Below are 25881 nucleotides of genomic sequence, written 5' to 3' on the forward strand. Positions count from 1 at the left end.
GTATTAAATAGCTTTGTAATTACGAGCGATACTAAGGACGAAGAGGAATTATAAATATAATTATAGTTTACTTTAAACTATTTACTAACGAGAATGCTCGTTTCTATCCTTATAGTATACTAGGTTATTTATTATCGTAAACTTTATCTTCTTATCGAACTACTATAATCTCGTCTTTCCTATCGTTTTTATCCTTTTTAACCTTTTTCTTAGCCTTTACCTCCTTCTTAACGATCTTCTTTTCTTACTTAACTAACAATTCTTCCTTAATCTTTATCGTTAGTTTAATACTAATACCTATTAAAAGCCGTGTTTTCGGAACATTTTTATACGTTATTTTACCTAAAGTTTTAGTTATAATTAGCTTTATACGACCTTTTCCCTTCTTTACTAACTAAGGTTTAATAACTAGCGACTTAATTCTAATTTAAAAAACAATAGAAAGTTAATAATTATCTTTTTCGTATAAGATCGCAGCTTTAAAGAGGAATCTCTCTAAACTTATAGCTTCGTACGCTACTTTATAATACTCTAAGATATCGCAAGGATTCTTTATATTAATTAGAAATGCTATCTACTTTATTAAAAGAATTTACTAGTTTATTATAAAATATAAAATAATAGATCGCATTATATCTTAATATAAAATAAACGTCGAGAAGCGATTAAACTAAACTTTCCTAATAAACTTCTTAATAACTTAGACGTTAGTATAAGTCGTTACTTAGAAACCGTTAAGTTCGTTCTTAAAAAAGAATGCGTTATATAATATAATAAAGATATTAATTATTAGTAATTACTTTAGCTCCTTTTTTATTTACTAAATACTTCGTTCCCGCTCCTTTAAGCCTATAAAAAGAGATTTTATTAATATCGAGGCTTATACGTTTATACGTTCTTATTATACGAAAAGGGCAGAGCCTATACGAGTATTATTATCGATTAGTCGTTTCGGAATAGCTTTACGAGGAGGTATTATAAAGTCGATTAGTTCGGTAACGTCTTATATAGAGACTAGAAGTTATTATAGATCTATATTATAATATTTATAAGCGAGCTATTAGTTTAATAACTTAAATAAAGAGTGATTTTTATTTATAAGAGGGTAAAAAGTAGTAGTTACTTTGATAATAAAGTTATAAGGAAAAGAAAAACTTTTACGTCGGGGTACAATATTGCGCAATTTTATATACCGCCGTACGGTTTAATATATTACGAAATTAAAGTATCTCTTAAGCTATAAATCTCTATAACCCCTATTTATAGGTTACTACACTAGTCTAGACCCTATCCTGGGTAGTGGGGTGACCGTAAAATACGATTTCTGCTTTGACATATGAAAAAAGTGTTTTGGCGGAGTGCCTCTTGCAGTCTGCCGTACATTGTGCCCTAAAATCCTGGTTCGAAAGTCCCTCAAGGTGTAGTATTATCACACCATCTTCGAAAGATGCCTGTATTCTCTCGCTGTTGAACTTGTTGGTTCGACGAAATCGACGTGACATCCAACAAAGTTTCACGATTTAGCTCACCCGTCTAGGATCCATCAGTCACAATGCAATTTCCGGCATGCAGCGGCCGTTGGTCCAATGCGGGGTGAAGACTCCATGTCGGCGAGAACGGCTGGCGGCCAAGACGATCGATTCCACCAACCGAGATATGCATACTTATTTGGGAAAGTCAAGTACGTAGGCTATGCAGACGTAGTCTTCAACCTTCGGGAATTGATGTTGTGCTACTTTGCGGGCATTCGACAACTCGATTTAAAATCTCCCGTGATTCTGCAGACTCGCCGTAGACGTGCGTCTCGTTATCAATCGCTTTACCACACCAGAAGCACTGCCGCATTCCAAAAGATCACGTGTTGGTGAGAACTCTCTGAACTATCCACGCTTTCTAAGTCGACATGCGTTCTAGCACGATGCGTGCAGGTGCAAGTCTCGTTGCTACGTTTGTGGCGCAGGGCGTGGCTGGGTTGAGCTGTTGCAACCATACCATCTCTCGGGATGTTATCGTCGTTGGTGGTGGTGCTGCTGGCTCTCACGCTGCTGTTTGGTTGAGAGACCATGGACAGAGTGTCGTCGTTGTAGAAAAAGCTAGTCAACTTGTAAGTTACGCCCTCTCTTCCGTCACCCTCCCTTCTTTAGATGCCTCTCCTTGAAGCAACTACGTGTCGTAACTAACATTATCTTCAAGGGTGGCCATACGGCATTCTACTATGACTCGGCTTCGAATAAGTCCATCAACGTCGGTGTCCAGGCATGGATGGAGTACAAAGACACCTTTGACTTCCCGAAGCGCATGAATGTCTCAACCAGTGGGTCGATGCAGTTTACCACACTTGATTACAAGTACGTCGACTTCAAGACGGGCTCGCCGGTGACAGGCTGGAATGCGCCTTCTTCAGACGCCATGTATCCCGCGCTTCAGAGGTACCTCGACGTTCTTGAGAAATACGAGGACATCATCCTCCCAGGCTTCGAGAACTTCCCTGATGCGGACGCCATTCCGGAGGACCTGGTCATGCCCTTCCGCCAGTTCGTCGAAAAGTACGACATCGCCGCCGCCGTACCCCAGATCTGGGACTCCACGGCACAGGGCCTTGGCGATACCATGGACGTGCCGACCTTGTTTGTGATGCAGGCTTCCGGCGTCCCCATGGTGCGAGCTTTACTGGGAACCGCCGCTGCCGCGGTCCCTGCCTCGGGACGCCTCTACGAATTGTACGAGAGCGTGGCCAAGTTCCTCGGCGATGATGTTATCTACTCCAGCACTGTTGTCTCTACGGCTCAACGCACTGACGAGGGTGTCTCCGTGAAGGTTGCCGGCGCTGATGGCACCTTGACTTGCATCGACGCAAAGCGCCTGCTCATCGCTTTCGAGCCGACCCCCGAAAGTCTCGCCCCTTTCCGTCCAGACGAGACCGAGACAGAAGTGTTTGACAAGATCGAGTTCACCACCGTCTACGCTGGCATTCTACGTCACCCGTCGTTGCAAATCAGCACCGCCTACTCCAACAGGTCGCCCGCTCCCGGTTCGACCAACTACACCGTCTTCCCTACCCCCTCTCAGGTGGGTCGCATCGACTACATTGGCGGTACCAAAGACTTGTTCCAGTTCACGGCTGTCGGCACGGATAAGGATACCTCAGAGAGCATGAAGGCCGTCATTGCTGAGTCCATTGGCAACTTAATTGAGGCCGGAACAGTCCCTGCTTCAAACGGCACAGTCAGCTTTGTTGCCTTTGCGAACCATGGGAAGATGCATCCTCGCGTTACCGGCGGGGAGCTTCGTACAGGATTCATTCAGAAGCAGACAGCTCTTCAAGGCCGCCGCTCCACCTGGTACACGGGAGCAGCCTTCTCTGCAGGCTTCTCGACTGTGGTGTGGGAGTACAACAATGTCATCTTGCCCAAGTTGATTGAGGGGCTGTGAATGACTCGTTTGAGGATTTAATGTGTATATTTGATATTCAATAACGGTCTTCAGAGGAAGATGGCCATGATAGAATGCATAAAGTCTAGACTATAGAAGCACCAGGACTTGACTCCGCCTGACTTGGCTCATACAGGAAACTCAACGAGTTGTCGTGTGTGCTGCTGAGACCATCATGCACTTATGGGTACCCGCCCAGAGGCTTGGTGTGGTCCCACTGGCAGCCCTGGCGCGCTTCCAGACCAGCTGCTGCTTCGGTGCGTGCTTCTTGAGCGAGGGGGGCCGCGATGGCCATCGACGCTATTGCGCACCAAAACGTTAGTTTGCAGCGAACTTCCGCGGTTGAAATCGTCAACTAACTTACCGAAAATCGCAAAGACTTGGATGAACTTCATAGTTGAGATGATACCGTGATTGGCCCTTTGTTGGTCTGGGGTTCTTTTGTGTTTCCGAGTGATGATGAGAAGGATCAAGTTAGCAGGCAAGAGTCGGCCGCCATCTTTATATACACCTTGAGAACAGTTCTCGTTGTCTTTCAACTCCTTTTCCCTCAACTCTGTGCTCTACGATGTTCCCGCGCGGATGCATCTTTCGGCGCTGTACCTGGATAAGCCCCGCTCTAGAGAAAGGAAATATCTGGTTCGCTCAAAAACTTCATTCTGTTTGAATCGGCGTCCAGTCGGGTTCAAAGAGCGACGATCGCCCCATCTGATAAGCCGTAAATTTAGACTTTGACGTAATCTAATCCATCAGTTTGATTGATTAGATGCTACATCTAACAGCCAGGATGGAAGTAAGTATGCACGTGGGTCAGCATAGTCATGACCATGCTCCTCAGAGCAGGGGCTTCAGGGGTAATTATCTCGTTCCATCCATAGTTTTGAGGAGACGAGAAGCTATCGTGACTAAGAGGTAGTCTCGATTATTTGATTTCCAGCTTCACCCCTCGTTTGAGGCTTTGGTCTCCCGCCCCCGCCGTTTGTGTTTCTGCCGGGCATCACACCGGCTCTTTTGGGTAGTATCAAGTGTGCTCGGCGAAGAAATTACACCAATAGCGATTCCTCTCACTTTTGAATTACATATACCGGCACGGCGCAATCGGCATTGTGCACCGGACGCCCACCGGGCATACCCCCACCGGACTTGGCATTCTTTATCCGGATGCGACAAGCGATGATGGCGTCCGGGAAAATAAACGTCGATGGGCGCCTATTGAGCTGCCTCCTAGTTTTCTATGTGCAAGATTCTTTCCGTGAATGTAGTTGAGATGCTGTTTGGCTAGTAGTCTGAGATACTATGGTGATACCCGCGAAGCCAGTGCGTTATAGAAAGAGGTCTGCCATATAAACCTCCCTTTGACCGCTCGAACATTCCTTCTTTCACTCGTTCTTCATCAAAGGATTTTCGAAGGCCATCTTTCAAGTACATTCATCGCGCCGAAGTTACAGAAACCATGGCTCGAAATGCTTTGATCGTCCTATTGGGCCTGACACTGCCAGCCCTGGGCGCAGTCCTGAGCGCTCCAGAACCGGTATCCCATTCTGTCATCCAGAAGCGTGATCTCTCTGGGTCATCCTATGTCTGGCTCAACGACAACACCGGTACTCCGCAACATATGGCTTCTGGTGTCTTACTCGGAATTCCAAGCAACCCCGACCAGATCCCTGACCATTGGCTATCTGACATCAAGTTCTGGAACATGAGATCTGGTGGTTCGCAGTTGGCTGAGCCCCGCCGTGGATGGACTCGAGGACTAAACGAGTTCATGGCAAGTACCAAATTAACCTATGAAACCCCCCTTACCTGTGCTGACAATGACCCAAGGGTCGCTACGAGTACCTCAAGTCTGCATACCAGGTCACACGCCGCCACGGGGGAAATTTCCAAATCATGATCCATGATATGTGGGGGACCGATTCGTATCCGAACTTCGCCGAGACGCCGATGCCGGGTGACGGAGGAAGCTACGCAGACTTTGACAGCTTCCTTGATACGTTTTTTGCGCTGCTGAAACAAGATGGCATGGTCGACAACATTTGGTGGGACCTTTGGAACGAAATTGACAATGTTGACTTCCTCGACCGAGGAATAGACAGATGGCTGGAGTACTGGGGTCATGCATACCACAAGATCATGTAAGTTGATCACCCAACCCCGGGCCGAGAGCTCTTCCAGCTCACCATTCTACAGGAGGGATTTCCCCAATGCCAAGGTCATTGGGCCGTCCTACGGTCATCTGCCCAACTTTTCGCAAGGCGTCGAACACTATTTCTCACGCTGGGCTGAGTTCATTAAGTCCAACAACTCCATCCCCGACCAGATCAGTCTTCATTTCCTTTACGGGAACGGGGACTTAACTACCTCGCTCAATAGTTACCGTCAGTATCTGAATGCTGCTGGCGTCGACTTCCAGGGTATCTGGAACGTCCAGGAGTACGGCCACCCGGATCAGCAAGTTCCGTCCGGTCTCATATGGAACATTGGCCAGCTGGAGCGACACAACGTGCCAGGTCTTCGGGCCAATTGGCTAGGCGGTCAGGAACTCAACGACTATCTGGCATATCTTCTCGGGAAGGACAAGACCGGTGCCAATTATGACATATATGACACTAGTTATCGGCCTGCTCGGGAGTATCCGGTGTACGTCTACTATGCCCAGAGCATGACGGGGTATCGTGTACGCACCGAGATGTCCGAGGACACGCTTGTGGATACGTACGCTACCGTCGATCCCAACCAGCGAGTCGTGCGTATCTTGGCTGGATGTCGTCCGAACACTGGCGTCTGGTTTGTCAAGATTGGCGGACTGAGCGCCCTTGGTCTTCCTGAGTCCGGATCACTTCCTATCAAAGCGATCCGGTTCAACACAGCCCCGGGTCGGTTTGATCGTGTCGCCGAACCTGACGATCTCGGCTACACCAACTACAACTATGGAGATGGCATCGTTACCGTTGCCGTCTATCAGAATGACCCAGACGTCGGCTTTGCTTTCGAGTTCTCGTACTGAGGTCCCTATGGCATGGAAAGGCACAACACAACCGTTCATGATGGTTCAAGATACTTAACATGTAACATATTTTACATTCTCTGCAGGTTCACTTGTTTTCCTGCTGTAGGAAGAGCTATAGCTCTCTACTTTCTAAATCATAATCTATCAAACTCCTTTCTCCCTGTCATAAGTCATATCTTATTTCTATGGGCTGTTCTCCATTCGAAAGCTTTCCTTGTAACTTGGTGACCGCTCGGCATCCATGTCGTTGATGTTGCTAGTGCTGCTCGAGCGCTTCTCGTCTTCAACACCTGCAGAGTAGTGACCCGGTGCACTGGATCCGTTGGGAATGTGGAACCTCCTATCGAAACGGCTGAGTGCGTAGGTAAAGACAACGATCAACTCGATAATATAGTTGAAGACGTAATAGCACGCCTTGTGGTGGTACCATGCTGGGTTCGACGCGAGCCGGGGCGTAGTGTAGCTCACGCCGATGCGGAAGCCGGCACCCATTGCTAGCAGGGTGGAGGTGAAGAGAACCAGGATGATCTTTGTCCTGAGCGAACCCTTGCCAAAGGGCTCTGGGACGGATTTGCTGGGGATGAGTACGGTCGCGATGACAATCGGAATCGGCAAGAAGGCCAATGTAGCAAGAGATGTTCCGGAAAACAACTGGATGATGCGCGCAGTGTTCAAGGTCGATGGGTTGCGGGTGTAAAAAGAAATGATGGTGATCGTAATGGTCATGATAAGACAAATGATGACGTAGGCATAAAGAGCCTTGAAGGCGATCGAAGGGATGCGACCCCATCCGCAGGTGGGATGTATCGACCTGACCAAACGCTGGGCGAAAATGAGGTTGACAATGAAGAGGATGATGACACCCGCGGCCGCGAAGATATTGGCGGCGATTGTCAAACTAGCATTGTCGTGGCGGGTAGACCAGACAATGCGTAGGACCAGCGCCATATTGCGGGCCATGCAGAAACCGGCGAGAAGTACCGAAGGCAGGAACTTGTGCCCGCGAGCTTTATTCCGCCGAAAGATGGTGATATTAAGGACGAATCCGCTGAGGAAGAAAACGATCAAGACGGCGCAGATTGGCACGTCGACATTCACGGTCGGCGTCAAGCCCAGAAGAGCTGTAACTGGTGCATAAGGAGGTCCTTTCGGCGTCTATGCGGTGTCAGCGGTGACAACATGACGGTAATACAGGGTAACTTACCTGCTGGCCACTCGTGGCCGGTGTTGAAGTTGACATGGCTTGGCAGAATTGGATGGCAAAGGAATTGAGTTTGGTTCTTGGCAGGGGTCGTAAAGTTGAATTAGAGTTCGTTCGATGTTGCGAATGCGCGAAAAGATTTCGAATGTTGGGGGTTGTAAGTGATAAGACCTCCAGTCAAGCCAGAGCTTCAATGGGTTGAATGCTTTCAACTTGACGTATATGATTTCAGGCCCAGGAGTGAAGACACAGTCGTAAGAATTGCACCCCCATCATCTTGATATCTGCTCTCCCAGCTTCTATATGAACCGACTGCTTTGATATCTCCCACCGTCCTGCAACCGGCCATCGGAGGTTGGTAGAAGGGCCGTGCCGACATTGACGTGGTTGCTGGCATGCGCCTAATGAGCTTGTCGGCATCTGTGCCTCCGTAGCGCCGCTCAGTCCATACAATCCTTGGGGAAAATGTGGATTTTACTACTAAATAAGCGCCATGTCTGTTCAGCCCGGGCCTCGTTGCCATCCGTTGTCCGATGTCATGTGCATATACATTCCATACTATCTCTGGACGTCAAGGGTCTAAGACCAATTACAGCTAGACAATCGGTCTCCGACTTGTCCAGGCCATCAACATTTGACAGCTAAAAGCCCTTTCCATACGTTCATCACAGCCACCAGACTCTTGGGTGCTGTCACACACCCCAGCCACTTGCTTACTTCGGGGAGTGTAGACGCCGTCTTTCTCGGACAGCCACCACAAACCCCGCCGCGATCTTCGTTGCTGGAGCTTGATTCTTAGCACAGCGAAATGTTATTGGAAAACCTGACAAAGAAAGATCTCGCTTGGTAATGGATATCAATTTCCAAGGAGAAGAAGGCAACTAAGGGCCTGGAGAGTTTAAGACATGTTCGTCTTTGGATCCGTATGCTCTATCTATGGCTTTAAGCTAGATGCGCTCTAGATAAGCTAGGCCATGCATCGTGGACTCTAAATGGCATCCCCCATTTAGTGGCAGCAAGTAACCACGCACTGGAAGTCGGCCTACAAGGTGAAGAGTGAGTTAGCTTGAGTTGCTATGCCAATTAGGACTCTGTTCGTGATGGGGTTTGCTTACTCCTGAAGGTCCACGGGTGATGTCGCCGGGGGCGCTCTTGTAGGTGGGGTCAATGGCCTGGCAGACTTTGATCTTGGCGGCAGCATCAATGTTGAGGCAGAAGTTGCAGTTGGGGTCGCTGTAGGTGCAGAAGCCCTCGGACTTTGATGACTTATTAGCAAGCCGATCCAGCGGGTCAGGCCTCGTAGCCAGTGTTGCGTGGCTTGGAAGCTAGTGTTCGGTGCTTACCTTGCAGCTGAAGCCCTGGGGAACAGCAGCAACAGCCGTGAGAAGGGAAGCGAAAACAGCGGTGAAAGTAGTAGCACGCATTTTGAATGTTGTGGGTGCGACGGCAAATGAATGTTTGAAGAGGAGAGCGGAGGTTGCTGAACGAGAGACTTGGTGTGGATGGGCTTTTGATAATGAGAGCACAGTTGAAGTACGCGGAAACAACAAAGAGTTTATAACATCATGAGACGCCTATTGTCTGGTGATCACAGTAGTATATCGTCGGAACCTATCCACAGATGACAGGTAAAGTGTCCTTCATGATTCGGCTGTCGGCATAAATGAGTTGAGCTCTGAACTCTAATAAACTAGAGTCCATATTCAGCATTGGTTACGAACAGCTAGAATTGTTCTACTGCTGAATGAAGATCTGGAGTTGTAGATCGTCATGGGTTAGTTGACTCGTACATACTTCGGCTTCCATTGTTTAGGTTACCATGTTTAAGTTCTGCGATCCTGAAAGAGTAGTGGGGGAAGAACGAGTCGTGCTGTTCACAGCGACACAGGCAGTGGCCCCCAACCCATTCGCTGCCCCGCAGATCTCATTTCTGTCGAGCATCAAAACTACATAGATACGAAGTGCTAGTCAGAATGAAGTTGCTCCTGGGCATCCTAGCTACCAGGTTAGATTCTTCGAGATCGTCCATACTTCCCCACGCGCATTCTGCGGGCAACGAGTTGCGGAAATACCTCAGCCAGTCCTTACAGAAATGTGAGTTATCAAGGACCGTCGGTGGATCATCCTCGCTCAGGTGAATAAGAAGGTACAGCGGCCTAGGATTTACCATCAATGGAAGATATTGCCCTGGCGCTGAACTGAATTCGACGAGGATAACGGCGACCATCAATCCCGTGCTGTTAGGTTAAAGCAGCGACAGGTGTCGAGTGAAGCCAATATGAGCAGTCTTAGGCCAAGGACCATAAAGTGTAGAGATTGATGATACAATTCGGACGGAACATAAGCATTTGGAGCAATGCGTAACAGAGGTTTGAAGTAGGTAGCTATCCCGATACCGAAACCTGAGTCCATTTTCTGTGAATGAATAATCATGTTTACGCGATACCGAAAGTATTTAAGGAGTAACTCAGTGCATGTCTTGCAATATCCATGTCTAATAGCTGAACTGAATCGGCATCATGGCTTGCCACATGTCTCCAGATCTAGAGCACACTAATAAGCATAATGATGAGACTCCCGGGATCACTGGAAAGATATCTTGCAGAGCCTCTGAGCCTGTGATCCAGTGTCATTGTGACCCTATGAATCAATTAGCAGCACTCTACGAGGAATGCCCTTGAAGTCTCGGGGATCCCCGACTCAGAATCAGGGTAGACGAAGCCTTAAGTGGGTATTACTGAACTATCAAAGGCTCGCTCCAGAGAGCGAATCTCTCTTACTAGAAACTCGCTACAATCTGCTCTAAGTAGCTGATAATCTTCTCTGCAATGTCTGAACTCCTTAGGTCTTTCCAGTTTGATGAATGGTAGAAGAGCCGTCCTGTTGCGCTCGCTTCTTTGCATAATGACGTAGCAGTCAGGAGGTCATTGAGTCATGGAATTCGATCAGACGAACTTGAAGTTTGGGACAGCAAGGGTGCAATGCGAGGACCTGACACGGCCCCCTCATGTTTGGGCCCCTTATCGGACTCTAAAGGTAGCAGCGGTGAGTATCAAAAATTCAAGAAGGCCTTCGGGTATACAAACGAGCCAATGGATACAGTGTACTCGATGCAGCTTAAGACTAAATGCAGGTACCCGAGTGCAAAGGTGGTTCCAGGGCTGCGGTGCCATGTAAAACTTTTTCTCAACGTCCTTCTCATCATCACAAGAAATGACATCGTGAAGAGAGCAAAAAGGGAAAGTAAGGGAATAAGAAAATGTTATGGCTTCGTAATTTTATTCCTTGTGACTTAACGCAATAATCCCTCCTCGAAAATTCAGCGTATGTTTGAGCGTTCAGGCGCAAACCATACATGAATCGACTGCATATCACACGGGGTTCATCCTCGCGGGCGGGTTGAACCGTCGTATTTACTTACCACCGACGTATGTGCTGGAAGCATCCCAAAACACACCCCCTCCCCCCCCCCCCCCATGCTCCTGCATCGAAGTAAGGGTTAAAATCACATGAATTCATCGCATCCCGCGGGCCAGATATAGGGTTAACTTTGTAAAGTAGGACTCTTCTGGTCCTGTATTATCTAACTGTTGTGGGAAGAACTACATACACACTACTGTAACAAATGGGGGGATATCTCTTCTAAAACAGGCCAGCCATCGCGACGAGAGCAAATCCAAACAGACCAGTGCCAACAGTTGCGCCGGTCAACAGCTTTCCAGCGGCAGCGCTGGCGCCGGTGGAGGCAGTAGCGCTGGCGGACGAGCCAGACTGGGTGGCCGAGGGAGCAACCGTCGGACGGATCGTGGTTCCTGTCGTGGTGGAGTTTCTCAGCGGGGCGCCCGAGGACACGGGGAAACCAGAGGAAGGCGTCGCTGTCGCGTCGGAGCTCCCGGAGGCGGATTCGGAGGTTGTATTACCTGAAGTGGTGTCGTTCTGACCGGCGTTGGTGCTGTCGTCGGTGGCGGCGCCGATCTTGATGCTCGAGTAGTCACCAGTCATGTCGCTGTAGGTGTAAGAGCCACCGGGGTTGGCATTGGTGATGGAGACCTTTTGGACGGTCATGGTGAAAGGCGCCTTGGTGTAGTCGGTCTCACCACCGGCCCAGGTGATGGTGCCGGCGTTGTTGTCCGGGTCGCCGCCGGCCCAGATGCCGAGTCTCAGGCGGGCCGGGGTCTGGGGGAAATTCTTGCCGCCAAGGGCATCGGCGTAGTTGAGGGTGCGGACGAGGTTGCTGTTGATGTACCAGGTGACGGCCTCCTTGGTCCAGTCGATGGTGTAGTTGTGGTACTCGGTCTGAGTCGCGGCGATGGTGTGGAACGCGCCACGGTCGTAGCTAGTGGTGTTGCCCTTGCCGAAGTAGTTGGTCTGAACCTCGGCATCCTTGCCGCCGAGCCACTCCCAGTCGACCTCGTCCAAGTCATCGGACTCGATAACTACACTGCTGACGATACCGGTTCCGGGGACAGCCTTCATGAGGACCTCGGCGCGGCCGAAGAAAAAGTACCACGATGTCTCGATAGTGGGGGCATCACCCTTCTTGTTCAGGGTGAACTCGGCGCCATCAGTGCCGTAGGTGATGTTGCCGGCGGTGACGGTCCAGGCATCGTTGTCGGCGCCCTTGGTGAAGTCAACCTCATAGGTGCTCTTTGTCAGACCTTTGTTGGCGGGGCAAGTTTCTAAGTCATCTCGTGTTAGCAAAACAACTCATCCACCAAAGCATAGAGTACCGTGAGGTGGAGGACATGTCGAAATATCCTCAAATGAACGCGGATCCAAAGTTTAACTTACTCTTAGTAGGGTCGCAATCGGTAAAAGTTTGAGCGAAAGTTGTAGAAGCGAGAAGCGCAACGAGCGACGCTTGACGAACGAAAGACAATGCCATTGTGAGTAATTTTACGGCGAAGGAAGAACCCTCTAAAATTCAATTCAACGATAGTATATTGGAAGGGAAAGAAGTTTTAAAAGAGAAGAGATAGAACGAGAGAAATGGCTGAGGCTTTCAGTGAAGAACCATGGAAACCAAACCCGCCCCCTTATTTCGATGGCGGGTCATCGTCTCCATTAAAGAAGGGCAGAATCGACAGGATACATGGATACCTGGTGTTTGAGCTTTACTAGGAGAACCCATCACGCGAGTTCCAGCTGGACAAGCTGGAGCCAACCACCTCACTTCCACCCCATCTCAAGGAGGCTGACGTACGTTTGAGCATTTGGCAACGGCAAACACCTGCCACTCGGCCTCCCGGCAGTGGAGTTGCCATGGTGGGGTTCATTAGTGGGTGAAATCTATTGAGGGGGACGCGTGTGCATGGGTGGCTGTACCATTTCTTCTTCCCTGACACCTGCAGCTGGTCGCTCGGGGCAGCGCCCACCATCCGATGTGCCGTGCCGGGAGGCCGTTCATGCTATTAAAAGCCGTGCGGCTTGTCAAGTTGGGCTGAAGCACCAATGGGACGTCCCGGCCAGGGTTTCTCTTCTCTGTTCGATGTGGGCTAAAATGGTGAGACGGGATGACCAACGGTAGAGTCTCAAACCTAAGTGGCTCATGTCGAAACTTTCCCACACAGTATCTTTCCCATCTGTGCGTTTTAAGGGGGCTGAGACTGGAGAGGAGGGTGTTTCGCTGAATAACCCATACACTTTGGCACTTTTCCCGATCATCTTGTTGGCGACAACACCACGGGAGGCCCCTCGATCCAAACAGAATCCTTGATGTCCCGCGGAGAATAACAGCCACGGTGGCAACCCGTGCCAACCTAAACATTCAAACCCAGAACTGTGATTGCTGCGGCCTTCTCAGGCTGTGCTCTTCAGACGAAACATGCTTTAAGCTCACTGGATCCCATTTTCATCGCAGTCACAGGCCAGAGACCAAGTCTTTGCGTACCTGCATCCGGATCCGCACGCCAGTAGTGCAACCAAGTCCGCCGTCGCCTGCGAAGTCGCGTTGCCGCGTTCCCTCGAGGCAGGGCTGCGGACGGACAGGGGAGTATGCGGCCCTTGGCACTATCGCGGCGCTAAGTCGGCCAAGCAAATGACATCTGCATGGTCATTTCGGAGCCCGATCGCCCACAGTCCGTGAACGGTGAGCGTCGTATCCCGCCGGGAAGCCGCCGGGGATTTTGTGAGCTCGGCAGATCTACGTTCGGGGGAGGCAGAAGCACTGCCCTGGATGACGTTGAAAATCAAGGGGTTGGCGCAGCATATATCATGATCGCATTCGGTGCGCGCGGATGGCTTTTTGATATTCTCCTGCCTTCGCCGAAGGCACGGCGAACCTGCGGTGGCCGACGGGATGGCCATCTGAACAACATCGGGCCTTCAAACGCTGCTGCGAGATACTGCCACTGATGCAGTCACTGTTTTGGCATTGCGAGCTGGATCTCCGGGGATTAATTACGCCATGCAGATCTGAACAGGTCTTGGATTCGTCATCATCGACATAACCCGCATCCACAGGCAAACTACATGTAAGAGTGAGCGTGTGTGCGATGCTCGAGGCACTAGAGCAAATACGACATATCAGCCGTGCGGTCGCGACGGTCCAATTCTCCTGCGACAATCAGGGCCGCGCAAGGACGATTGAATGAGTTGATAACACTGATAAGATTGTGATAGAATCTATCGCCAATTAGAAGCGATACAACTCGCAAGGAATGGCAAAACTAAGGTATGCGACACAGCTTACTCGAGGTCAGGGAAATCTTCGCACAGAATCCCAAAGCATTCGGCGAGCTTCTGGTCACGAAGTGGTTTCCCAACCCTGATCCTTCCTCAGGTATGGTTTTCCAAGGCCAATTCAAGCTCACAAGATTTGTTCCCTTTCACCCGCCGCGCATGCAGACTTCTGGAGTTGATACGGCCTTACTGCAGGCTCGGCAAGGCGAGCAATGGATTTGAACAGCCTATTAGCGTCGATGATGTCAAGCACACCCTGTCTGAAAGATTTAGTCTGGCATGGGAACATGATCTCGGTAGGAACTCGTCGATAAATCGGAAGTCACCATGTATGACTGCTAACCCATCTTTTACTTCGGAGACATCGTCAACGCTCTTTTTCTTTCCAAGAGTGGAGCTCGACGCCGCCATTCTCCTCAAAGCATCTGGAATCAGGGTTACCGTACAATGCCTGTACCAGTTCCTGTTCGACCTCGAGTTTGGGGATTTGCTTGAATACCCGTGCCAGTTCGATGATCTCGAGTCTGGACTAGTTTATGCAAGAGCGCAATTAGTCTCTATATTTTGCATTGTTCCTGTACGCCTCGACCATCAATTGAGCCTGATCAAGCCCAAGTAAGGCGTGAATTGGGCAGCCGCTGCTTGATCTCGTGCAAGGCGTGGGACAAGAAAGGGAGGAAGGGGGGGGGGGGGGGGGGGGGGGGTGGGGGGGGGGGGGGGAGGAGGGGGGGAGGGGGGGGGGGGGGGAGGGGGGGGGGGTGAGGGGGGGGGGGGTGGGGGTGGGGGGGGGGGGAGCAGGCAATTGGCAGTATATAATACTGCTATTTAAAACGCTCCTGATGATATGCCCGTCGCCGAAGAAAGGAGGTAAGGAGACTGATTGCGTTCGAATACTATGTGGGATGAAGAAACTAGAGCAAGGAGTGTGGAGAGATGAGAGGAAGAGGGAAGCCACGAAATATACCAAATGTTAAACATATGCCTGAATTTTGGGATCGAGTCAATGGCATGGGCTGATGAGGTCTACACAATGATCATCGGAGTTGAAGGGGGACAGCCCCTCCATGTTGTCTTTCTTATACGACACAAAGATCTTCGACTCGAAGTGAACACGGACAAATAGGAGCAATTTATAACCGAGCACAGATGGGAACAGCTCTGAGTTTCGTGGACGTTTCTTTGACCATAGGCTCACTATACACTGATAACATCCTGTATACCTATTGACTGAGATATACGGAACGTTACAGGCAAATGTACTAGATGAAACCAAGGCTGGACTAGTTATGGATTTCATATTCCAACTGACTTTATGGCAGTTACTCAAGAACGCCTCGGGGAATTATGGGAAGACATTACCGATACTCCAGTCCGAAGATCATGATCAAATACGGAAAGCGCCATTCGGCAAGCCTCTCTTCCTTTACCGATGGCCATAAAAAGCCCAATGATCTAGTGGTTTCCGCGAGTCCAGGAGCATTCAACAGGAGCTTTATATGGTACTCTGCGTAGATCCCCTGGGTATTATGGCTTAGATAGTCAACACAACCGTTGTACGCACCATTGAACCGGATGCGAACATTCGCTTGACAAGTCTGAGCTTGGGTAAGAGGCGCGGGGAAAGACGTAGACCGATGACTATGTATTTCAGGATCATAAGAGCACGTGGATGAGAAAAGGTTTGATGAAATTGTCTGGAAGGAAACGTAGGAGTTGGTATTGCGCGTCAATGATCACAGTTTTGTGCTATTGGCCGGATTTTGATTGAGTCCGTATGAGGAGAAAATATTATTTCCCCAAGTGTTAGTCACGGCGATACACCTACCCAAGCAACTACGAAATCTCTTAGACGCTCGATTTTGTTAGCATGAATGCGAAACAATGACGGCCTGCTTGTGACTGCCTATAAAAGAGATTCATGGTGGGAAGGTTTGGTTTCGCCTTCAACGAGTTGTAGATCGCATAACTGATACCTTCCGCCCAGTTGTGCCGTCACAGAGATGCTGACTCAGCTGCACAGCCACAGAACCGGCACATAAGCTAGAGGGACATAGCTTGTCAAGCCACATGACCTCGAGCACCTTAACTCCCGAGGGCTCCACCCTGCGCCTCAGCTCACCATGGATTTCCACTGGCGGTTAATCGGACGTCTGGGGCGGTTGATGTCACACCCGTTTAAGCTTGACCAGTTACTGACGGACAATTAGGCTGTTCACAACCACCTCACGATATTTCACATTTCAGCATCGCTTCCCTATACCTTCGCGATACCAAACCATAGATTTTCATTGCAATCCTTACCATGCGATAGAAGCACACACCTTCCCACTTCTGCAAACCTTGTTGCGCCGTGGGCTTAAGAGCTCCCGCACACGATATACCCTCACTCTCCTCCGCACCTCCCACCCCCGAACCTCAACAAACCGACCACCTCTACCTTGAGCACCTTCGCGCCAGTTACCCAGCATGACCGACACGATACCTTCGCTTCAGACCGGGCTTCAAGATGGCGAGCGCCGCTGCTTCATCTGCCTCATGGACGAGAACGAGTCCGGCGCCTCCGAGTCCGCCTGGGTCGACCCGTGCCCCTGCACCCTCGAAGGCCACCAAGACTGCATGATCCAGTGGGTCACGGAGCTGGAGCGCGAGGGCAAGGAGATCCTCTGCCCGGTGTGCAAGGCCAAGATAAACATTGACGAGCCCTACGACCCGGCGCTCGCGCTCAGCAACCAGATCTACAAGTCCTTCAGCAGGGTGTCGCCGGGCCTGATCCTCGGCGGGATCGGCGCGGGCACATGGGTCAGCTTGGCCATGTACGGCAACATTGCGGTGCGGGTGTTTGCGGGCCCCGAGGCGACGTATCGCTTCTTCTTCAATGACAGGAACCCCAGAGGCGTGCCCATGGTCAACTGGATCCACGTCGCGATCCTGCCGACTATCGCGCCCGCCCTGGTTCTGGGCTCATCGGTCCCTATTCTGGGCAATGTCTTCTTCATGCCCGTCGCCGCGCTGGTAAGCATATCTTTCTTTATACTCATTCCTCGCGGGCCTGACTGACATGATCTAGTACGGCGTATTTCACATGGCCAAGGACGATCACTTCTTCTCCTGGCCCCCGTCCCCTCAACTCGCGGCAGCGTGCTTCCCGTACATTAGAGCTGTATACAATAACCTATGGCACGAGTTCGTCTGCCCGTACGAGAAGAGGTGGGAGCGCATAATTGCCGGACTGCCCGAGCCCGCACCTCAGGCGAACAACATACAGAACGGCAACCGCCGCCGCCGCGGTAGGAACAACGAGGGCGGCAACGAAGCTGCTAGAAACGTCGGATTGGTGGGGGGGTTGATCGATGCGGCTATCGATATGCTGGACATCCCCGACGTGGAGATGGAGGTTGAGCTGGAAGAAGTGGAGATGGGACAGGACCATGATATGGTCAACCTCGAGATTCTCGTCGAGGAGATCGAGGAGGCACATGCAGCGGAGCAAGATAACGGCGCCGGGGATATCGCTGCCGCCCTCCCTGCCCAGTTGCCTCAGCCAGGTAACGAACCACAGCAAGCACCGATCGTGGCACCGCAGCAACCAGCAGCCCAGCCGGCGCCTGCAGCTCCACGCCAGCGTGGCATTCAGGCCAGCCTCAAGGACGTCACAAACGCAATCGTGAGCACACTCCTGCTACCAGTCTTCTCCGCCGCCATGGGCGAGGCCATCCGTTTGGCGCTACCAAAGCACTGGACATCTCCTGCGGGTACCTTTGGTCGGTTCAAGATCCGAACAGGTCTTCTCCAGGAGCAATGGGGCCGGAACCTTGTCGGAGGCTGCATGTACGTGGTAATCCGCGACGTGTTTCGGCTCTACACCAAGTACCGCCTCGCGAAGAACAAGCCCCTCCGCAAGATTCGCAACGTGGATAGGCGGAGGAACCAGACCTCTTCCATTTCTCCCGCCGCTTAGGGAATGTTGAGATGAGAAATCAAACATGTTTAACAGCGACAGTACACACCTGCATATCAAACGGCGTTGGCGGATAGGATAGGATGATTGCATGTCTCTTTTGCTTTAGTACTTTCCTGTATGATTAGATGTCGTTCAGCATGGCGAGACGTTTCTCATCTCTACGGCCTCTGTTTGACAGTAATGAATCATCTGATTAAGGTATTGATCTGTTATCGTGCGGTCAACAGTGATGAACAAAGATACTATTTGCATTTAACTGTATATCTGCATGATTGCATGAAATTGAAGCCAAGAGGAAATGCGTGTGTCCCATTCAGCGGGGTAACCGGTACGTTCCTTCAGGCTCTTCCCCTCCAAGGCTCCAACGCCGCCGCCGCTTGACGCCCACCCGCCCAGTCCCCCTCCTCCCCCACCTTCACCGCGGCTGCGCTGGAACCTTCCAGCCAAACAGCTGTACCGACCGGGCGAAAAGAGAACGTGGGGAGTGACGCGGGCAAGCCAAGCAGCCGCAAAGCCCAACCCGCCAGCCATCGTAACAAAGGAGGACGATCCCCCAAAAAAACCAACAACACAACATCCAAGCTCCCCACCATCTTACAACACCTCTTGATACCCCCATCCTCGTGTCGGCCTCCCTCTATTCGATTATATACACATCCACAAGTTCACACATCGTCAAAATGGTTAGCAACCCGTCCCGATCCCCCTTGCCCAGGGACAGACAGCCAAGAGAAGATTACGATCATGAGCTAACATTTTACCCCTCCTCCAGGCGACAGTAACCTCCAAACAGCGCCTCGCCGTCGCAATTTGCGAATTCCTCTCCACCTCGGTCAATGACGGCACCCTCCCCGCCGACGACAAGGACTCCATCGACGTCGCAATCCAGTGCATCGCAGACTCCTTCAAGGTCGACCCCACCGACAAGAAAATCCTCGCAGAGGCCGTCGGCGCCCAGAACCTCTACCAAGTCTACTCCGTCTACGAGAAGCTCAAGAACGCCTCCACCCCCGCCGCGGCAGCGGGCGCCTCCGCCGGCGCAGCAGCAGCAGGCGCGGCCGACGCCGCCGCCTCGGCCTCCAAGACGGTGACCGAAGAAGATAAGAAGGAGGCCGACGCCCTCAAGTCAAAGGGCAACGCCGCAATGGCCTCAAAGGACTACCCCTCCGCCATCGCCCTCTACACCCAGGCCCTGGCCCTGAACCCCGGCAACGCCGTCTTCCTCTCTAACCGCGCGGCCGCCCACTCCGCCGCAAAGGACCACGAATCCGCCAAGGCAGACGCCGAGGCCGCCGTCGCCGTCGACCCGGCCTACACGAAAGCCTGGTCCCGCCTCGGTCTCGCCCGCTTCGCCCTCGGCGACGCAAAGGGCGCGATGGAAGCCTACGGAAAGGGCATCGAGTTCGAGGGTTCCGGCGGCAGCGAGGCCATGAAGAAGGGCTTCGAGACGGCCAAGCGCCGTGTCGAGGAGATGTCGGTCGAGGAGCGCGACCTGCCCCGCCAGTCACCCGGTGTCGGTGGCGGCATGGGCGGTGGCGCGGGCGGTATGCCCGACCTGAGCAGTCTGGCGAGCATGCTCGGCGGAGGCGGAGGAGCTGGCGGCGGTGCCGGAGGCATGCCCGATTTCAGCCAGATCATGAACAACCCCATGTTCGCGAGCATGGCCCAGAACCTGATGAGCAACCCCGACATGATGAACAACCTCATGAGCAACCCTCGCCTGCGCGAGATGGCCGACCGCTTCGGTGGCGGTGGCGGTATGCCTGACCTGAACTCTCTCATGTCCGATCCCAACATTGCCGACATGTAAGTGGTCTACCTGTGACAATAGCATAGAAGTCAGTCCTAACTCTTTCTAGGGCACGCAACATGATGGGTGGTGGAGGTGCACCGGGCGGTGCTCCCGGAGGAGGCGCTGGTGCTGGTGCTGGCCGTGGAGGCTCGGCCTAAAGCGTCGTTTCAAGAACTCATACTTGAAAGAACGTTGCCGTTGGAGAAACCAGGAAACACAGTCGATAACCACTCCGACTTACTACTAGAATTACCCTCACAATAACGTGCACAAAACTCCTGTGCATGAATAGAACACCATTTAACGGACCCATGAGACGAGTCTCCTTGACCAAGGTTGAAGGACGTTTTTAACGATCGGCGGCAAAGTACTGTTTAGGTAACTGAGCATGTTGGCCGAGCTATTGACCCTTCTTATCCATACATCCAGTCTAATCTAAGCTCAAGTATCCCCCAGTCTGTTCTAAAGCTTTTGCCCACCAATTCTAATGAAGCTGGTCCTTCGCCAATTTTGAGTTGCTTTTGATGCGAAACACAATACTCTCATGATATAAAATGTAGCCCCCTCTGTGTCTTTTTAGACAAGCCAGCTTGCGCTGACGCCATTCTCTAAACAATACCGTAGAAAGCGGCACCTAACAAGCTGTTTGTTGGGCCAAGAATAGTATATTGGACCAGTGCCAACTCGAACAAAAGAAATCTGATAATGTGCGGCGCATCACTCATTGAGAAGCTGTTGAAAGCTAATGATGAGCGCCCAGATCGGGGGGTTTCGCATGGCCATGGCGACCACGCCCACGGCCTCCGCCTCGGTTGTATCGCTTTCTCTGACCACGATTGTTGTTGGGCTGCTGAGAATCTCGAGCGAGCGAGGATGCAGCTGAGTTAGACTGCGTGACCTCCTTGAGAGGAGATGATGACGTCGTTGATTTGGTTGTAACCGGACCGTGAGATCCCTCAGGCACATTCTCCTTGTGGCGACAGACAGGAGTGCTAGTCAAGCCGGGTGTCGGCAGCTTGTCGTTGATCAAGTCTTTGGATACGATGATGGTCATTGGGGAAGCACGAGTCTCCTGGCCCGGTGTGACGGTCTTCAACTTCAAGACCGGTGCAGATACATGGCGTACCTCCTGCAGCCGATTAGTTTCTGGCTCGGCTATGGATGGCTGTGAGGATCTTACAGCAATGACTCCATCAGCATCATCGCCACTTTGGTCCATCGCATCAGTATCGCCACAAGCTTGTCCATTGGAATCGCTCATGGCGTTGTAGCGACGGGCAGTAGGGTGAGGGGTTCTGAATAGGGGAGGCTCAAGCTTGATGACAGTGTCCACCGAGTCGTTGTCAGAGTCTTGTACTCTACTGTCGTGTCGAGCATCTAACGCCATATCGCGGTCAGGAATCTTTTCCTCGGAGCTATCATACACCATGAAGGGAAGCTTACCAGAAAGAAAGCTTACTTGAGCGCGGCTGCCGGCAGAAATGGTCGTGGTGTCAACGGTGGATCGTGGGGAGGAATCGTCATCCGAAGAAGTCGCGCTCGCCCAATTCAAAACCCGCTTGGGAGTCTGTCGAATGGGCGAGACATGTGGCTTCGCGGAATTTGTGATGGGCTGGCGAGTGGGGGATGGAAAAGAAATTTTGGTGATGGGGGTCGACTTGGGCGTGAATTCGGGTGCAACGGGGTTCAATCGAGATCCCTACACAATTAGTGGTTAGAATCTGCCAAAGACGAATCTTCAGCTGACTCTACCTCTTTCTTGTGATTACCGGGAGTCTGAACAGCCTCGTTTCCCTTGCTCGCCTGAGTCGGTGTCGTGTGGGTGTCCTCAGACGCAGAAGCATCTATCTCCGATGTGCCATCGAGCGTGGACTCGTCGGTGTCACTTGCAGACGACTTCTTGTTGATGGCGGAATCGTCATCCTTGGGCTTCAGGAAGGTTTGCTTAGACCACAAGTCTGCGTACCTTCCCTGAGCGGTAACGAGGTCGGCATGATTGCCCTGCTCGACAACCTCACCATCCTCGATGACAACAATGCGATCGGCGTTCATAATGGTTGAAAGTCGATGACTGTGTCTGGTTAGCACATGAACCCGGTAGCTCAGTGGCACCGTGGCAAGGATGTGAACAATAGAGGCATGAAGAAAACGGAATACATACGCGACAATGAATGTGGTTCGTCCCTTGCAGAGCTGCATGAATGATTGCTGGATCTTCTGCTCTGTGTCGGTGTCCACTGAACTTGTCGCTTCGTCCAGAAGCACAATCTCGGGCTGCTTGAGAATTGCCCGGGCAATAGCAACACGCTGCAGCTCGCCGCCGGAAAGTTTGCTGGTTTTGGTCAGCTACTAGTCTGTTCGCAGACACTGGGATTACTCACATTCCCCTCTCACCAACTCGCGTGTTGTATGCATCGGTGAAAGTCATGATCTTATCATGAATGCAAGCAGCCTTGCAAGCTTCAAAGACCTCATCGTCAGAAGCGGTGATTCTCGCATACCGAATGTTGCTAATGATCGTGTCGTCGAAGAGCACAGGATTCTGGGGCACCAAGCCAATGCGGTCACGGAGGCTGTGCAAATCAACGTCACGCACATCCTGCCCATCAATCAAGATGGATCCCTCGCTGGCGTCGTAGAAACGGTTGAGTAGCTTCAACATGGTGGACTTGCCGGCACCAGTAGCACCAACAAAGGCCACCGTCTGGCCGCCGGGAACAGAAAGAGAGATGTTGTTGATGATCTTCTTCTTGGAATCATAGGTGAAGCTCACGTCATTGAAATCGACGTTGCCACCAATAAGCTTCAGGGGACGGGCCCCCTTCTTGTTTACGATTGTTGGCTCCTTCTTCATGATGTCCAATAGTCGCTCGGCATCAATCAAATCGCTTCCAATCTTCTTCCCGAGGCTGGCCATGAACCGCAGTGGAGACGTGAGTTGAGCCCAGTACATCAGGAGCATTGTCAAGTCACCAGGGGTGGCCTTGCTATTTTTGATCCTGTACACAGCCAGAATCGCGCCGGCCAACAGACCACAGAGAAGAACCAAAGACTGGAATGCTTGCGCAGTAAACCACCCGAGACGTACACGCTTAGTCCAGTTGATGCGGGTGTGAATTGCGTTAGAGTAGCGCACATCTTCATATGTCGTCTGATTGAAGGATGCGACCGTATGCCAACCCGTGATTCCAGTCTGGCGTACGTAGTGCTCGGCGTACTGGGCGTTCACGTGGGCCCGTCTGCGTTCCTTCATCACAGCAATCATCTTCGTAGCGATGAACAAGAAAAGTGTGCTGGTCGCCAGGGTGATGAGACCTTCATAAGGCCCCAAGATAACCGAGAGGTAAACAATGGCAACAACCAGGTCGATCAGCATGGGAAGAGCTTGAAAACAGATAGACTCCAGGAGATCGGAAACACTTGACCCGCCATACATGGCCAGGCTGATGTCAGATGTGCTCTTCGAATCGTGGAAGTCGGCTGAGAGGTTCAAAATATGTCGGTAAGCTGCTGTGCTCAGAGCCCCATCGGCGTATACCTCAAGAGGCAGGTAGAGCCATTCTCGCAGAAACTCAATACCAGCGTCAGAAGCAGCGATTCTGAGCAGACCGTAGATCGCAACTCCGTACCAAGCGCTGCTGAAGTTCTTGTCCTTGAGCTCATCGACGATGATACCGAATTGACGCGGGATCAAGAGGTTGAGAGCGTTGCCGGCGAGCAGACAGAGTCCAACAAGGACAAGGCGTAATTGCAGGGATTTCTGTCCGACAGGCCAGATATAGGGGAACAAAATCTAGACTGGTGTCAGGCAAGTTCCGTATATCAGGGGTGGTTGAAGGGACGAGAAGAATCCAAAACTTACGCCGAAACCCTTAATGTACGTTAGCCAGTTACCCTCTTCCTGAAGGCGCTTCTCCATCTCCTCCTGTGCCTTTCGCTGGCGTTCTGCCCAGTACGACTCTGGTGGATCACTTGTCGTTCCGTACGTAGAAGTAGAGCTCTGGCTCCCGTTTCCTGAGCTGCTCAATCGCGACTTTGGGTCATCTTGGCCGAGAAGAGACTGCCGTTCTTCGTCTGTCGATTCTTCCTGGCTAGCTCGGATACGCTGAACAACGTAGATGGAGACAATGGTAAGAAGTAGATAGTAGCGAAGACCAGCAAAGACAAGGTGAGCAATGCGGCAGTGCTCGAAAGTGCTGGAGCGTCTGATAATGAGATCTGGCACTCCAATCATGGGCTCAAAAACCAAGGAAATGAGCCACGAGCCCCAGTACGGTGTCCACACAGGGTGTTCTGTGTCGGAAAGGAAGGCCAATTGAGTACCAAAGACAAGAATGCAGGACAGCAAGCCAATAACCTCATGCTCCTGACCAATCCATTCTTGAAGGATGATGGACTGAATGGCAATGACGGCAATCTGGGCGACGTAGGTAAGGACAAAGGCAACGATAAGGTTGAGGATCCATGACCGAGGGATGAACTCTTTGCCTGGGTTATTGGCTGCCCGCAAAGTCTGAAGAGTGCACACAGCAACAGCAGAAGCAATTGCAAAATAGGTGAAGGCCAATGCCGGATAGAGGTAGTGGAGGCTATCGAGAAGCTCTTCGAGGGACGCCATTGCGGCAGATGGTGTTGAGGACGTGTGGAGCAGCCGTAGATCCGCAGGACGACCGAATACTGACTAGAGAGAGCTTGAGGGGGTGGACGGATTAGGTAGTTGATGGATTCACCAAAAATCGAGAGGCGGCTAGCTGGTGTTCCCGACAAATGAAAGTTGAAGAGATTGCGAGATGCTGGGGGGAGAGACAAGTGACGGGTGTATGATGAGAGGGATACCAGGGGAGCTTTGGCCAGGGATGGATGGATGGAGCTGTGGGTGATCTGATGTCCAGACCTCTGGGGAGCGTGCCTCAATAGGGATGGTGCAAGACGGGGAAGACGGAAAGGGCTGCCTGCCAGACGGAGTTCTGTTTCGTTTCCTTCCCAAAGTTTTAGTTTTCTATCCAGCGAAGAGGCTGCTGCTTGCGGGAGGAAGTGAGCTCAGGAAACAGGGGTGACGATGGAAGAGGAGTGCGTCGTCGTGCGTAGGGTGGACCTGTGCGGGCAGAAGTGCGTTTCGATGGTTGCTTCCAGGTGAAGTCTAAAGTTAAGTTGGCGATGGAGAGGTAGGATGGATGATGCAAGCCGGCAGGAGACCGAATGATGCAAGTCGAAGCAAGATCTAGATTGCCTTTTTTTCGTCTCTAGAAAGACAGTTCAAAAGGTAACGGTGGAAAAGAGAAAGCTTGAAGAAGTGAGGTAGGTGCCGAATGTCGATATTAAAGAGCCACCACCGCGTTCCGGGGACGTGTTTGCTGCAGGTGCTTGGGAAGGAGCAGGTACCCGATCCCAGCCAGGTTCGGTGGGAAAGGGGAAAGACCGTAGGACTATCCGTAAAGTACAGGACGGCAGGATAAAGAGAAAGGGGGTGGACCAAGGTAAGGTAAGGTCCCTTGCCTTATGGGAACCTAGGATCAAGAAAGTGCAAGTGCAATACCTATGATTGAGCCTTCTTCTTGTTCTTTGCAGTTCCAGGCGTGCAGGTGTGCCAGGTTCCTTCTGTTGGTGTGAGAGAATGTAGATGCGTGCCGGGTGCGTCGAGTTGATGCAAGGCAGCTGAGCACTGTCGTCTAAGCGGAGGGAACGTGAATCAACTGCTCCAGCTGGGGCGAGAACGTCTCAGAAAGAGGGAGGGACTGGCTGGTAACTGCAGGGTTCAGGTACCAGATCGTCTCTTTCCCTTTTCCGGTTCACCGTTTTGGTGA

General features: G+C 51.5%; 8 protein-coding genes across 8 annotated transcripts; 4 read left to right on the forward strand and 4 right to left on the reverse strand.

Annotated features, from left to right (window-relative positions):
• Positions 1-1903: 1903 nt before the first annotated feature.
• Positions 1904-3432, forward strand: CLUP02_12065 (FAD dependent oxidoreductase; the record flags this gene model as incomplete). The annotated part of the gene is made up of 2 exons (XM_049291029.1): positions 1904-2104; positions 2194-3432. The coding sequence occupies 2 exons, from the start codon at positions 1904-1906 to the stop codon at positions 3430-3432; spliced, it is 1440 nt and encodes a 479-aa protein (XP_049148174.1).
• A 1453-nt stretch (positions 3433-4885) lies between these two features.
• Positions 4886-6439, forward strand: CLUP02_12066 (uncharacterized protein; the record flags this gene model as incomplete). Its single annotated transcript, XM_049291030.1, has 4 exons — positions 4886-5151; positions 5195-5204; positions 5257-5567; positions 5623-6439. The coding sequence occupies 4 exons, from the start codon at positions 4886-4888 to the stop codon at positions 6437-6439; spliced, it is 1404 nt and encodes a 467-aa protein (XP_049148175.1).
• Positions 6440-6625: 186 nt separating this feature from the next.
• On the reverse strand, positions 6626-7682 carry CLUP02_12067 (uncharacterized protein; the record flags this gene model as incomplete). The annotated part of the gene is made up of 2 exons (XM_049291031.1): positions 6626-7597; positions 7647-7682. The coding sequence occupies 2 exons, from the start codon at positions 7680-7682 to the stop codon at positions 6626-6628; spliced, it is 1008 nt and encodes a 335-aa protein (XP_049148176.1).
• A 967-nt stretch (positions 7683-8649) lies between these two features.
• On the reverse strand, positions 8650-9067 carry CLUP02_12068 (uncharacterized protein; the record flags this gene model as incomplete). The annotated part of the gene is made up of 3 exons (XM_049291032.1): positions 8650-8685; positions 8759-8899; positions 8987-9067. The coding sequence occupies 3 exons, from the start codon at positions 9065-9067 to the stop codon at positions 8650-8652; spliced, it is 258 nt and encodes an 85-aa protein (XP_049148177.1).
• A 2218-nt stretch (positions 9068-11285) lies between these two features.
• Positions 11286-12528, reverse strand: CLUP02_12069 (glycosyl hydrolase family 16; the record flags this gene model as incomplete). Its single annotated transcript, XM_049291033.1, has 2 exons — positions 11286-12322; positions 12435-12528. 2 exons carry the CDS (start codon positions 12526-12528, stop codon positions 11286-11288), a joined length of 1131 nt encoding a protein of 376 aa, XP_049148178.1.
• Positions 12529-16444: 3916 nt separating this feature from the next.
• CLUP02_12070 (uncharacterized protein) lies at positions 16445-18282 on the forward strand (the record flags this gene model as incomplete). The annotated part of the gene is made up of 4 exons (XM_049291034.1): positions 16445-16488; positions 16532-16674; positions 16768-17336; positions 17392-18282. The coding sequence occupies 4 exons, from the start codon at positions 16445-16447 to the stop codon at positions 18280-18282; spliced, it is 1647 nt and encodes a 548-aa protein (XP_049148179.1).
• A 683-nt stretch (positions 18283-18965) lies between these two features.
• Positions 18966-20235, forward strand: CLUP02_12071 (tetratricopeptide; the record flags this gene model as incomplete). Its single annotated transcript, XM_049291035.1, has 3 exons — positions 18966-18968; positions 19058-20091; positions 20145-20235. 3 exons carry the CDS (start codon positions 18966-18968, stop codon positions 20233-20235), a joined length of 1128 nt encoding a protein of 375 aa, XP_049148180.1.
• A 584-nt stretch (positions 20236-20819) lies between these two features.
• CLUP02_12072 (ABC transporter) lies at positions 20820-24695 on the reverse strand (the record flags this gene model as incomplete). The annotated part of the gene is made up of 4 exons (XM_049291036.1): positions 20820-21776; positions 21830-22409; positions 22459-23870; positions 23940-24695. 4 exons carry the CDS (start codon positions 24693-24695, stop codon positions 20820-20822), a joined length of 3705 nt encoding a protein of 1234 aa, XP_049148181.1.
• Positions 24696-25881: the final 1186 nt, after the last annotated feature.

This window comes from Colletotrichum lupini, chromosome 6, assembly GCF_023278565.1.
Source record: "Colletotrichum lupini chromosome 6, complete sequence".
Taxonomy (NCBI): Eukaryota; Fungi; Ascomycota; class Sordariomycetes; order Glomerellales; family Glomerellaceae; genus Colletotrichum; species Colletotrichum lupini.